Source organism: Bubalus kerabau, chromosome X (assembly GCF_029407905.1).
Source record: "Bubalus kerabau isolate K-KA32 ecotype Philippines breed swamp buffalo chromosome X, PCC_UOA_SB_1v2, whole genome shotgun sequence".
Classification (NCBI taxonomy): domain Eukaryota; kingdom Metazoa; phylum Chordata; class Mammalia; order Artiodactyla; family Bovidae; genus Bubalus; species Bubalus kerabau.
The window spans coordinates 68,140,733-68,155,710 of NC_073647.1; the positions used below are offsets into that span (position 1 = coordinate 68,140,733).

Genomic DNA, 14,978 nt, shown 5'->3' on the forward strand with positions numbered 1-14,978 from the left:
CAGTATTCAGTCCTGGTAGATTATGTGTTCTAGGAATTTGTCTATTTCACCCAGGTTATTCAATTTGTTGACATACAGTTGTTTATAGTCCTCTCTTATAATCCTTTTTATATCTGTAAAATTAGTCATAATTTCTGTAATTTAATTTTAGGCCTATAGATATTCTCTCTCTTTTTTTTTTTTTTGTCTACTCAACCTAGCTAGAGATTTTTAAATTTTGGTGATTTTTTTAAATTGATTCTTTGAAGAACTAACTTTTATTTTTTTCTCTATTGCTTTTCTGTTCTCTGTTATATTTGTCTTTAATCTTTATTATTTCATTCCTTTTAATAACTTTGGGTTTAATTTGCTCTTCTTTTTATACTTGATGTATGAAGTCAGCTTTTCATGTGAGATCTTTTTTTCTTTTTTAATGTAACTGCTTATAGCTGTAAGTTTCCCTCTAAACTCTATATTCACTGCCTCCCATAAATTGTGGTATAATGTGTCTTCATTTTCATTCATCTTGTTTGTATTTTCTAAATTCTCTTGTGGTTTCTTCCTTGACCCATTAGTCAAGGTTTAATATATTTTTCTTGAATTCCTTGAGAACCCAAGATCTCCAGTCAGTCCACCTTTGTATCTCTATCTTCCAGTGTTATCATGTGCTTTTTGTTACGATATGTCTATGGTTTTTTATGAAGAGATCGCTAACTTTCCCATTCTTTTGTTTTTCCTCTATTTCTTTGCGATGACCACTGAAGAAAGCTTTCTTATTTCTACTTGCTATTCTTTGGAATGCTGCATTCAAATGGATATATTTTTCCTTTTCTCCTTTGCCTTTCATTTCTCTTCTTTTCTCAGCTATTTGTAAGGCCTCAGACAACCATTTTGCCCTTTTGCATTTCATTTTCTTAGGGATTGTTTTGATCACAGCCTCCTGTACAATGTTATGAACCTCCATCCATAGTTCTTTAGGCACTCTGTCTATTAGATCTAATCCCTTGAATCTATTTGTCACCTTCACTGTATAATCATAAGAGTCTTGATTTACGTCATACCTGAATGGTCTAGTGGTTTTCCCTACTTTCTTCAATTTAATCCTGAATTTTGCAATAAGGAGTTCATGATCTGAGCCACAGTCAGCTCCCAGTCTTGTTTTTACTGACTATATAGAGCTTATCCACCTTCGGCTGCAAAGAATATAACCTGTCTGATTTTGGTATTGACCATCTGGTGATGTCCATGTGTAGAGTCATCTCTTGTGTTGTTGGAAGAGGGTGTTTGCTATGACCAGTGCATTCTCTTGGCAAAACTCTGTTAGCCTTTGCCCTGCTTCATTTTGTAGTCCAAGAGGAGTACTTGCCTGTTACTCCAGGTATCTCTTGACTTCCTACTTTTACATCCCAATCTCCTATAATGAAAAGGAAATCTTTTTTTGGTGTTAGTTCTGGAAGGTCTTGTAGGTCTTCAGAGAACCGTGCACCTTCAGCTTCTTCGGCATTAGTGGTTAGGGCATAGACTTGGATTACTGTGATATTGAATGGTTTGCCTTGGAGACACATTGAGATCATTCTCTCATTTTTGAGACTGCACCAAATACTGCATTTTGGACTCTTTTGTTATCTATGAGGGCTACTCCATTTCTTCTAAGGGATTCTTGCCCACAGTAGTAAATGTAATGGTCATATGAATTAAATTCACCCATTCCAGTCCATTTTAGTTCACTGATTCCTAAAATGTCAATATTCACTCTTGCCATCTACTGTTTGACCACTTCCAATTTACCTTGATTCATGGACCTAGCAGTCCAAGTTCCTATGCAATATTGTTCTTCACAACATCGGACTATACTTCCATCACAAGTCACATCTACAACTGGGCATTGTCTTTACTTTGGCTCAGCCTCTTCATTCTTTCTGGAGCTATTTCTCCACTCTTCTCCAGTAGCATATTGGGCACCTACCACCTTGGGGAGTTCATCTTTCACTGTCATATAATTTTGCCATTTCATACTATTCATGGAGTTCTCAGGGCAAGAATGCTGAAGTGGTTTGTCCAGTGGACCATGTTTTGTAAAAAAAAATTAGAGAAAATCAGAGATACCAGAGAACATTTCATTTAAAGATGGGCACAATAAAGGACAGAAATGGTATGGACCTAACAGAAGCAGAAGGTGTTAAGAAGAGGTGGCAAGAATACACAGAACAACTATACAAAAAAGATCTTCATGACCCAGATAACCACAGTGGTATGATCACTCACCTAGAGTCAGACATCCTGGAGTCCAAAGACAAGTGGGCCTTGGGAAGCATCACTATGAGCAAATCTAGTGGAGGTGATGGAATTCCAGCTGAGCTATTTTAAATCCTAAAAGATGATGCTGTGAAAGTGCTGCACTCAATATGCCAGCAAATTTGGAAAACTCAGCTGTGGCCACAGGACTGGAAAAGATCAGTTTTCATTGCAATCCCAAAGAAAGGCGATGCCAAAGAATGTTCAAACTACTGCACAATTGCATTCATGTCACACGCTAGCAAAGTACTGCTCAAAATTCTCCAAGCCAGGCTTCAACAGTAAATGACTCAAGAACTTCCAGATCTTCAAGCTGGATTTAGAAAAGGCAGAGGATCCAGAGATCAAATGGCCAACAGCTGTTGAATCATAGAAAAACAAGAGAATTCCAGAAAATCATCTACCTCTGCTTCAGTAACTATGATAAAACCTTTGACTGTGTGGATCACAGCAAACTGTGGAGAATTCTAAAAGCAAGGGTTAGACCACCTTACCTGCCTCCTGAGAAATCTGTATGCAGGTCAAGAAGCAACAGTTAGAACTGGACATGGAACAACAGTCTGGTTTCAAATTGGGAAAGGAGAACAGCAAGGCTATATACTTTCACCCTGCTTATTTAACTTATATGCAGAGTATATCATGCGAAATCCCAGGCTGGATGAAGCACAAGCTGGAATCAAGATTGCTGGGAGAAATATCAATAACCTCATATATGCAGATGACACCACCCTTATGGTAGAAAGTGAAGAAAAACTTAAGAGCCTCTTGATGAAAGTGAAAGAGGAAAGTGAAAAAGCTGGCTTAAAACTCAACATTCAAAAAATGAAGATCATGGTATCTGGTCCCATCACTTCATGGCAAATAGAGGGAGAAACAATGGAAAGCATGACAGACTTTATTTTCTTGGGCTCCAAAATCACTGCAGATGATGATTGCAGCCATGAAATTAAAAGGCACTTGATCCTTGAAAGAAAAGCTATGACCAACCTAGATAGCATATTAAAAAAACAGAGACATTATTTTGCCAGCAAAGGTCCTTATAGTCAAAGCTATAGTTTTTTCCAGTAGTCGTGTATGGATGAGAGTTGGACCGTAAAGAAAGCTGAGCGCTGAAGAATTGATGCTTCTGAACTGTGTTGTTGGAGAAGACTCTTGAGAGTCCCTTGGACTGCAAGGAGGTCAAACCAGTCAATCCTAAAGCGAATCAGTCCTCAATATTCTTTGGAAGGACTGATGCTGAAGCTGAAGCTCCAATACTTTGGCCACCTGATGCGAAGAGCTGACTCATTGGAAAAGACCCTGATGCTGAGAAAGATTGAGGGCAGGAGGAGAAGGGGACAACAGAAGATAAGATGATTGGATGGAATCACTGACTCAATGGACATAAATTTGGGCAAACTCATGGAGATGGTGAAGGACAGGGAAACCTGGCATGCTGCAGTCCATGGGGTCATGGAGAGTTGGACACAAATGAGCGACTGAACTAACTGACTGTCTATGGCTTTTTAGTTGTAAGATTAAAGGTGTGGAAGGGATGGGACAGCTCTATCTTATCCAGAACTAGAAGTCTGTAGGTCAGTTTTTTGCTGTCAATAAAACTGAAATCCAACTCATGTTTAGTTATGGTCCTGCAGCTTCTCAGATATATGGCAAGACACTTGTACTCTCTTAGAATGTGTCCTTATTTATTGTTATAAAGAGAAATCAGGATTTCTAACAGTTTGTCTCTGTCCATCTCTGAGAATCAAAATGGCTTTTTTTTTTAACTGTACAATATTGTATTGGTTTTGCCATATATCAACATGAATCTGCCACAGGTATACACGTGTTTCCCATCCTGAACCCTTCTCCCTCCTCCCTCCCCATACTATCCCTCTGGGTCATCCCAGTGCACCAGCCCCAAGCATCCAGCATCGTGCATCGAACCTGGACTGGCGGCTCGTTTCATATATGATATTATGCATGTTTCATTGCCATCAAAATGGCTTTTGATGAGAAAGGTTTCATTTTGATGAAGTCCAATATATTGATTTGTTTTCTATTAGAGGTTTTTTTAATTCTAATTTAAAATTTTTTATATACTGAAAGTGTTAGAGTTTCTCCTGTGTTTTCTTCTGTAAAGTTTATGTTTTACCTTATATTTCAGTCTTTGACAAGTTTGACTCAACTTTTTATCTGATGTGAGATAAAGTTTTTCTAATGATGATGTGGTGGTGATTGTGATCATGATCATTAATAAAATTTCAATTGAAACTAGTTCCAACACCAGTTATGGAAAAGAGTGCCTATTCTACCATCAAATTGCCTTGGAAGCTTTGTCAAAAGCACATATATGAGTCTATTTCTTGACTGTTTTGTTTTATTGATCAATTTGTCTATATTTATGCTGATACAACACTGTTCTATTATAATACCTTTATAAGTCTTGTAAGAAGGTAGTCTAAATTCTCAAAAATGTTTCTTTTCTCAAAGTCATCTGGACTATTCTCAGTTCTTTGGATTTTTGAATATAAATTTTAGAATCAGATTGTCGATTTGTATTAAAAATTGCTGGGTTTTAATTTGTCATGAATGTTTTATAGTTTTTTTTAAATTTTATTTTATTTTTAAATTTTACATAATTGTATTAGTTTTGCCAAATCCTAAAAATCTTTTGTCAAATTTAACCCTAAATAATTCATATTTGTAATGTTACTGTAAATGACATTGTTTTAAATTTTATTCTGGCTACTCATTACTTGTAGAGAGCTGAATATTTTTCCTTAAAATTCATGTTCACTCAGCACTTCAGAATGTGACCTTATTTGAAAATAGGGTCTCTGCAGATATAATTAAGAATTGAGTGATATCGTACTGAATCATGATGGGCCCTAAATCCAAAGAACATATCCTCAGAAGAGACAGAAAGGACACACAAAGGAGAAGCAGAAATTGTAGTTGCTGCCACAAGCCAAAGAATGTCTAGGGCCACTGGAACTAGAAGAGGTAAGGAATGATTTTGTTCCCTAGAACCTTCAGAGAGAACTTAGTACTAGTGACATTTTGATATGGACTCTGGCGTACTGAACTGTGAGAGAATAAATCTCAGTTTTTTTAAGTCACCAAGTTTATGGTAATTTGTCACAGCAGTCTCAGAAAACTAGAAATATATTTGTATATTGATCGTGTATTCTGAAACTTTTCTAAACTCACTTATTAGCTCTAGTAGTTTCTAGTATGTTACATAGCATTTTCTATACGGATAATTTTGTTTTCTATGAATAGAGATGTTTCTATTTTTTTCCTCTGCAATTTGTATTACTTTTATTTCTTTTTCTTATTGTACTGGCTAGAACTTCTAGTACAATGTTGATTCTAATTAGTAAAAATGTCCATTTTTGCCTTGTTTCTTGTCTTAGGGGGAAAACATTTAGCCTGTAGGCACATATCATTTTGTAAGTTTTTCATAGATGTATCAGGTTGAAGAAGGTCTCTTCTATACCTCATTGCTGAGTATTTTAACACATTATTGATGGGGGGATTTTTGCAAAAGTTAATGCCTGTGGTCAGCAATTTGTTATATAAGTGAATATTGAAACATCTCCAGTCAATAACATTCAGGTAACAAAAGACATATTAATATATCTCTGGTCTTTAATGTATTAATCAGTAATCAGTTTCTAAATTTTAGCAGTTTTTTTTTCATTCTCACTTGAGATGATCATATGTTTATTTTTTCTTTTTTATGTCAATATGGTGAATTATGATTTTCAAATACTAACCCTGCTTTTAATCCTTGGGATAAACCTTACTTGGTGATGTTGTATTGTAATTTTTATATATAATTGAACTCATTTCAGTTCAGTTCAGTCACTCAGTCGTGTCCGACTCTGTGACCCCATGGACTGCAGCACGCCAGCCTTCCCTGTCCATCACCAACTCCCGGAGCCTGCTCAAACTCATGTCCGTCAGGTTGGTGATGCCATCCAACCATCTCATCCTCTGTCATCCCCTTCTCCTCCCGCCTTCAATCTTTCCCAGCATCAGGGTATTTTCCAGTGAGTCGGTTCACATCAGGTGGCCAAAGTATTGGAGCTTCAGCTTTAGCATCAGTCCTTCCAATGAATATTTAGGACTGATTTCTTTTAGTATTGGCTGGTTGGATCTCCTTGCAGTGCAAGGGACTCTCAAGAGTCTTCTCCAACACCACAGTTCAAAAGCACCAATTCTTCAGGGCTCAGCTTTCTTTATAGTTCAACTCTAACATCCATACATGACAAATGGAAAAACCATAGCTTTGACTAGACGGACCTTTGTTGGTAAAGTAATGTCTGTGCTTTTTAATATGCTGTCTAGGTTCGTCATAGCTTTTCTTCCAAGTCCAATAATTGAACTAGATTTTACTAAAGTTTTGTTAAGAATTTTTACATATGTGTCCATGAAGGATATTGGTTTTAGTTATCTTTTCTTGTAATATAATTGTCTGGTTAGTTATCTGGATAATTCTAGCCTTGTAGGATGAGTTGCAAGTATTCTCCCTGCTTCAATTTTCTAAGGATTTGGCATAGACTTGGTGTTATGTCATCTTTAAATGGGGCCTCCCAGGGGGCTCAATGGTAAAGAATCTGCCTGCAATGCAGGAGATGCAGGAGACGAGGGTTTGATCCCTGGGTCAGGAAGATCCTCTGAAGAAGGGCATGGCAACCCACTCCAGTATTCTTGTGAGGAGAATCCCATGGACAGAGGAGCCTGGTGGGCTACTGTCCACAGGATCGCAAAGAGTCAGACATGATTGAAGCTACTGACCATGCATGCATGCATCTTTAAATGATAGGTAGAATTACCACTAAAGCCATCTTGACCTATAGTCTCCTACAGAAGAAGTGTTTTAAATAAAATTTCCATTTATTGAACAACTGTAGGGCTTTCTTATATTCCAACACAAGTGTTTATACTATAAAATTTCCCAAGTACTACTTTTGTCATATCACAAATTATTATATGCTTAGTTTTCATTCTCACTCAATTCAAAGTATCTTATAATTTCCCTTTTGACTTCTTCTTTGAGTTATTTAGATCTGTATTGTTTCACATTAATTTAAATATTAGGGGAATTTTCAGAGATCTGTCATTAGTTTCTTGTTTAATTCTATTGTGTTCAGTATATATTTTATGATTTGAATCGTGTTAACATTATTGATCTGCCTCTTGACAAATTTGTATGCAGGTCAGGAAGCAACAGTTAGAACTGGACATGGAACAACAGACTGGTTCCAAACAGGAAACGGAGTACGTCAAGGCTGTATATTGTCACCCTGTTTATTTAACTTATATGCAGAGTACATCATGAGAAACGCTGGACTGGAAGAAGCACAAGCTGGAATCAAGATTGCTGGGAGAAATATCAATAACCTCAGATATGCAGATGACACCACCCTTATGGCAGAAAGTGAAGAGGAACTCAAAAGCCTCTTGATGAAAGTGAAAGTGGAGAGTTAAAAAGTTGGCTTAAAGCTCAACATTCAGAAAACAAAGATCATGGCATCCGGTCCCATCACTTCATGGGAAATAGATGGGGAAACAGTGGAAATAGTGTCAGACTTTATTTTTCTGGGCTCCAAAATCACTGCAGATGATGACTGCAGCCATGAAATTAAAAGATGCTTACTCCTTGGAAGGAAAGTTATGACCAACCTAGATAGCATATTCAAAGCAGAGACATTACTTTGCCAACAAGGGTGCGTCTAGTCAAGGCTATGGTTTTTCCTGTGGTCATGTATGGATGTGAGAGTTGGACTGTGAAGAAGGCTGAGCGCCCAAGAATTGATGATTTTGAACTGAGGTGTTGGAGAAGACTCTTGAGAGTCCCTTGGACTGCAAGGAGATCTAACCAGTCCATTCTGAAGGAGATCAGCCCTGGGATTTCTTTGCAAGGAATGATGCTAAAGCTGAAACTCCAGTACTTTGGCCACCTCATGCGAAGACTCTGATGCTGGGAGGGATTGGGGGCAAGAGGAGAAGGGGACAACAGAGGATGAGATGGCTGGATGGCATCACTGACTCGATGGATGTGAGTCTCAGTGAACTCCGGGAGTTGGTGATGGACAGAGAGGCCTGGCGTGCTGCGATTCATGGGGTCAGAAAGAGTTGGACATGACTGAGCGACTGATCTGATCTGATCTGAACATTATTGAGGTGTATTTTATGGTCCTGTATATGGATTATCTTGGTCAATATTCCACGTGCATGTGAAACAAATGTACTGTTGTTGGTGGCAAGTTCTACAATTGTCAACTAGGTAAATTGGTTCACAGTGTTGTTCAAGTCATATGTACTTGCTGATTTTCTGTCTACTTGTTCTATCAGTATTTTAGAGAAGGTGTTGAAATCTATGATTGTAATTGGGATTTGTGTTTTTATCCTGCATTTTTATCAATTTAAAATGATAAAATTTTATCATTTTATCAATTTACATGAAGCACTGTAGTATGTGAATATTTATGATTTTATGTCCTCTTGACAAACTCACCACTTAAAATTATGTAATGACATTCTATGACCATGATGTGTTAGTGTTAATCACTCAGTTGTGTCCAACTCTGTGGCCCCATGGACTGTAGCCTGTCAGGTATTATTCTCTTCTCTGAAATTTATTGTAACTGATATCAATATAGCCACTCAAGCCCTGTTCTGATTGATGGTAAGCTTGTTCATCTTTTTCCATTCTTTTTCTTATAATCAATTTGTATCTTTAAATTTCAAATAAGGGCCTTATAGGCAGCATATATTTATGTCTTCCTTTTCTATACAGTTTGATAATATCTGCTTTATAATTGAGGTCTTTAGACCATTTACATTAAAGTGATTATTGGTATTGACATGTTTGAATTTTAATCAAGTATCTTGCCATTTGTTTCCATTTGTCCCATCTGCTCTTGTTTTTCTCTTTTCCCTCCAACATTTTCTTGTGTATTCTGAAGATTCCATTTGATCTATTTTGGTAATATACATTTTTAACATTTCAGAATCTACCTTCAAGTGATATTAAGGTATAGAATAAGAACTTTAAAATTGTATACACCTATTCCCCACCTCCTGGCCTTGTACTACTATTGACATACATTTTACTCCTACATGTGTTGTAAATCCTATAATACATAGTAAGTTGGGGGCAATTTGAAGGCTTATATTGTTACCCCTTTCTCAGAGAACTTTTCCCTCCACTGTCTAATGTTCAGTAACTGAAAATTGTTGTTTTATATATTTTGTCCACATTTTCGTTTTTTCAGTTATAGGGAATTAAATCCAGTCCCTGTTACTCTATTTTCATTTGAAGCATAAACGTGGCTTGATGTTTCAAATGATGGTTAATTTTTCAGGACTTGTTCACCTCTAACCAAAGTGCATTTCGTATGTATCTGGACTTGCTGGAAGAGTCCAGTGTCTGTGCACTATTCTTGCTCTGCCTCTGCTAGAAAATTCAAACTGCATAGCTTTCTTTGGTCACAAGGTGGCCCTTAAGTTTATCTTCTGAATTTCCTTCAATAGATTTTATTTTTTTAAGAAAAAAATCCAGCAATTATTTGTATTCAAATGTTATATTATCTACATTATTATTTAAATTTTATTGAACTACATAAGGATTCAAACATGTATCCTTGTTGATCATTTGCTGACAAACAGTAAATCTATACTTACTCAGTTTTTCATCCATCAGATATCTACTAGATATACATGATATACTAAAATTTCAATGACCAATTCATATCTACATCTCAAAACTTTCTTGAACACCCTTTTCTTTGATAACAAAGGGCACACTCTCTAATCTCACTGTCTTCTCTTTGCTAGATTTTTTAGGTATTTATGGGAAGAATTTGTCTATCCCTTTTGTGAAGAATGGCCACCGAGGGAGAAAAGGAAGCTCGCCACATAGAAATGATGTCAACAGGCAAATACAGCCAGGTCTTAGATATGGCTGTTCCCTTCAAGGGAACTTCATGCCCAGTTTCCTTATTGTCTTTTGGTCACTTTCTGCTGGTTGTTTGTTGCCTGAGCATCTTACATGGAGCCTGACCACTCACATACTACACCATTAGATGCCGTTTCAGATCCAAACAGTCTCTTAAGAGCTAAGGGAAGGTGGTTAACAGAAAGCATTCCATCCAGAGACTAGAATCCTTTTCATCCTTCTCTGAGGTTGACAGAGCACCTTGGATCTACCTATATGCAAAGAGACGTACAGTTTTGGGGGTATATGCATGTCTAACCTTCTATCAAAATATACTATAAATTCACTCACATGTGAGCTTCCAATTTCTCTTCATGAAGGAAATGCTGAATATCCTTAGGCCAAGAAAGCCAGAATGCTTCTGTTTTCCATAGAAGTTGGTGCAAACATTGGCAATCAAGACTGATAAGTCTAAGAGACTTCCCTGACAGTTCAGTGGTTAATGCTCTGTGCTTCCACCACAGGGGGTGTGGGTTCAATTCCTGGTTGGGGAAACTAAGACCTTAATGTGGCATGGTGTGGCCAAAAAATACAGTTTAAAAAGAAGAAGAAAAAGAGTGAGAAGTCTGATGGGCATAAGCCTCTCTGTTCATTTGTTTTCCTGTCTTTTCAACTTTAGCCTTTCTCTTTATAAATTTCTGTCTCATATGAATATACCTTGTGTCTCAAGCACCTGGAGAAGGAAGGGCTTTGAAATTGATTAGGCATCTGATTCATGATGTCTGGGGTTTGCTGTGTTACATGCCATTTTCATCTGCCTAGCCAATTTCCCCTTTGGATTTGTAAGTTCTATTGTGATGCTATATTCTAGAGCAGAAGGGTATAGGTATATAGGTGTACATCTCTTTGTGTATAGGTAGATCCAAGGTACCCTGTCAGCCTCAGAAAAGGATGAGTTTAGGATTCTAGTCTCTGGACAGAATGCTGTTAACCACCTTCCCTTGGCTCTTAACAGAGTGTTTGGATCTGAAAGGGCATCTAATGGTGTAGTATGTGAGTGGTTAGGCTCCATGTAAGAAGCTTAGGCAACAACCAACCAAACTTTCTCTATTAGGGCCAAATAAGTACACAGGCTTTACAAGTGGGCCATACCATCTCTTCACAACTACTCACTTCTGCCACTATAAGCCAAAACCAACCATAGATAATATATAAACAAATATGTCTGTATTCCAATAAAGCTTTATGGATACCAACATTTGAATTTCATATAATTTTTACATGTCACAAAATGTTTTTTCAACCACTAAAAAATGTAAAATTTATTCTAAGCTCATTGGCCAAAAAAAAAAAAAAAAAAGCAGGAGGCTAAATTTGGCTCATGGGCTGTGGTTTGCCAACTTCTATTCTAGAATCCTAACTTCTAAGTTTATTTCCACAGAAGACTCTCTTCATACAAAATATGTATTTCACCTACTTAGCAAACTGCATGGCAACTTCATTTTCTTTTGGGACACTAACCCAATAGTCCTCCAATCAATCTTCTCATAAAGATCTCCACATTTGGGTATCTACTGAATTCACTGACATGATCTTCTGGCATCTAACTCAATATTGTTGTTCACTTAGTCATGTCTGACTCTTTGCAACCCTGTGGACTCAATATAGGATACTTTTTTACTTTCATAGGTTTCACGAGGGTGATGTGAGGATGTCTCAAATTGTTAAGTGAGCTGTCCCCTCACACATCTTGCATAATATCATAAACAGGGAGATTCTTGGGAAGGCACTTGGGAAAGACAGGGTCTTTCCAGGAAGCATAACAGGGAGAAGGGATTTATGCACAGTTTATAGAACAGAGTGAGGATTCAATTCATTCAGAATTCCAGAGACATAGTAGGACTTTCTCACCTTAAGCACTCCTGAATATCAATAACCTGGGAAGAAGGTGGCAATGGGGTACAACAGCAGAGGAATGGAAGTACCCACTTACCCTTTAGCCTATTGAACTTGTTTGTGAGTACCGGGACAACTAGGCTTTGGGAACGTCCCTCACATAACTGAAGGTAATATCTAAAGGGTTGGGTCATGCATCTCCCAGTGGCAGTTAAGAGCTTAAAGAAAGCTTACAGACTTATTGCCTCATCAAGTGCACACAAAAGGCTTGGGAGGTGATTATTATATTCATCTTGCTGAGAAACATTATGATTTTTAAAGAGGTATGTCTCATAATTATTAGGTTTACAATTCTAAATAAGAGATTGAGGTAAGCTAAAAACAAGATTTTGTCACAAGTACTTAAAAGTGCTCACATTAACTTTCATCAAGTGGTCAACATGCTCTTTCCTTAATATGTATTGTTTTGAAAACTGAGAAAATGGAGGGAGTTTCCTGGCAGTCCAGTGGTTAGGACTTGGCACTTTCACTGCTGCAGCCCCAGTTCAATCTATCTATTGTCAGGGAACTAAGATCCCACAAGATGCAAAACATAGCCAAAAATAAAAAAATAAGTACACGGAGGGTGTAACATGTGGGTCACCAGGACCTCTAATCTTTAAGATGAGGAAGCCCTCTGACAGTTTTAAATTGATAAATCTGATAGACAATGAACATGGCTTTCCTTTTCTGTGAAAAATATAAGAAATTATCTGTGAATGTGATACTGAAAAGGTAAGATCTAGTACTCCAATCAGCATCATTTGGGAATTTTCCAATGCAGACAAACAAAAAAAGAGGGAGAAAATAGAGATAAGAAAATTAAAATTATTCATAGTTCTACCATAAAGAGATACTTTTACTTTATATATTCTTAGATGGTATGTTCATATATAAAACATATAAGATTTTAAGGGAAAAAAAAACAAAATGCTTTTTTAAACTGCTTTATTAACTTCACAATATATAATGAACATTTCTCCATGCAACAGTTAAAACCTTCTTGCTGACAGAAACTTACAGATTGGGTCAAAAACAGAACATTCGATTAGAAGCTGGTAATAGGAAACGCTCAAGAGACAAGTTTAACACCAAAACCTTTACAACAAAGGTGAGTCAAGAACATCTAAGTTTAGGAAGTCAGTGTCTCCTAACTTCAGGGAAAACATCAGGATTCAAGGCATAAGGCAAAACTCATCATGATGCTCATGGTAAGGGGGGTCAGTGCTAACTGCCCGCAGACTATGACTCAACTGCTTTTCCCTCAGCTTTTCCATCAGCTGCCTCACCTCCTCCCCAATCCTTTCCATATTCTCTTCTCTCATCCTTGCCTGTGGCTCGCCAAGCCTCTGAGTCACGTCCCATCTATAATGCAGGATGGGCTGCCTAACACGGAACCGCCTACGATTTCCTCTAGGTACATAATATTCACTAGCACCCGAAAGGAGGGCCATAGGTTCTCTTTTATTAGCATCTTGATCCTTTCCATCTTTTTTTTCATTCTCCTGGTTGGCATCTTTCATGTTGCGATTTTTTACTGCTTGTTCCTCTTTGGACGCCATTGCTCCTAGGAGACAAAAGACGCAACAAGGGGCTATTTTCTGGGTGGAATGATCAGCACCGAGGACAGAGGCCCTACTACGCACCTCTCAAGATTCCCAGTCCTGGTGGTCAAAGGCTTTGCAAATTTTCCTTTTCCCACCTGAGAGGCCTCCTACGCCCTCTAGGGGGCCCCCAGTCCGAGCACTCCCCACCTCCTGCGCCCCAACCCACCATTTTCCTTGCCGATCCAGGCCCAGGTCTCTGCAGGCACCAAAATGGAGGACGGGGTTGCAGGGAGCATTTGGAGTCTTCGGGTTTTCCCCACGTTCCCCCCACCGCCCAACTGTCCCTCGCACCGACCTGGGCCTATCCTTGCTGTCTCCTGCTCCTCCCGATTCTTGCTGCAAGTGCGCCGCTGCAACACTTCGACTCGCAGACCTGCAGAGGATCGGGGTGGGGGCAGGGGCCTGCTGCAGCCGGGCGCTCGGCCCCTTCCCGGCCCCGGGTCCCCTACCCCCAGCCACCCCCACCAAGTGTGCCCCGCTCCCATGCTCTGCCGCCCTCTTCCCAGCCCCCACACCCCGCATCGACCACCATTTTTTCTACCCCAAGAAGATCGGGGGTGGGGCGGGGCTGTGGGAAAAGCTTGCTATGGTGCGAGAGGCAGGTGTTCGCAAGGGGCTGTTGCCCCAAGGTCTCCCGGCCCGCCCCCCACCACAGCCGCCTGGAAGGCCTGCCGCTTTCGGCTGCCAAATGCTGGGCCGCGGGGGGTGTGGGAGCTGCAGTCTTCGCTCTGGGGCAACAGGACCCCAGAGGAAGGGTCCGTAGGCCGCGTCCGCTCGCCCACGCCACCTTTGCGGACCCCACTCCGGGTCCCTTACCTGCTCCTCTCGCGCCTGCCACTATTGGGGGCCGCCCCGGCCCGCACTTCCCTCAGTGCCAGGCGGAGCAGGTACCAAGAAGCAAGAGGGTGACCGTCGGGTCTGACGCAAGAGCTGGGCGTGCAAGACTGTGCCGCCCGGTCACGTGGGGCATGTGTCACCGCGGAAGGCCACGCCCTCACCCCGCCCCTCCTACCCCGAGCCGGGGGTCTCACAGAGCCGGAGCCCGCGGGGACACCTCCCCTTGCACTCCACTCTTACCCACCCGCCCCACCCACCGCCCGGCCCCGTGACACTTGTCCAGAAGCCGGCCTCAGAGCTCTCCTTTCTTTATGTATTCCTGGGTCTTTCTCTTCTGGCCTCGGAAGGGTAGTACCTTCCCAGGGAGCCGATGGCCATGCCCACTTCTCTTCCGA

The 14,978-nt window shown here is 39.7% G+C and overlaps 1 protein-coding gene across 1 annotated transcript; it reads right to left on the reverse strand.

The window, feature by feature from the left end:
- Positions 1-13,076: 13,076 nt before the first annotated feature.
- On the reverse strand, positions 13,077-14,692 carry LOC129639048 (protein BEX2-like). Its single transcript, XM_055563906.1, has 3 exons — positions 14,563-14,692; positions 14,042-14,119; positions 13,077-13,706 (listed from the first exon to the last, which is right to left on the reverse strand). Exon 3 carries the CDS (start codon positions 13,699-13,701, stop codon positions 13,315-13,317), a length of 387 nt encoding a protein of 128 aa, XP_055419881.1. The 5' UTR covers positions 13,702-13,706; positions 14,042-14,119; positions 14,563-14,692; the 3' UTR covers positions 13,077-13,314.
- Between the last annotated feature and the right edge of the window lie 286 nt (positions 14,693-14,978).

Coding starts and splice junctions, on each gene's coding strand:
- LOC129639048 (XM_055563906.1), bottom strand. CDS start 13,701: ATGGCGTCCAAAGAGGAACAAGCAGTAAAAAATCGCAACATGAAAGAT.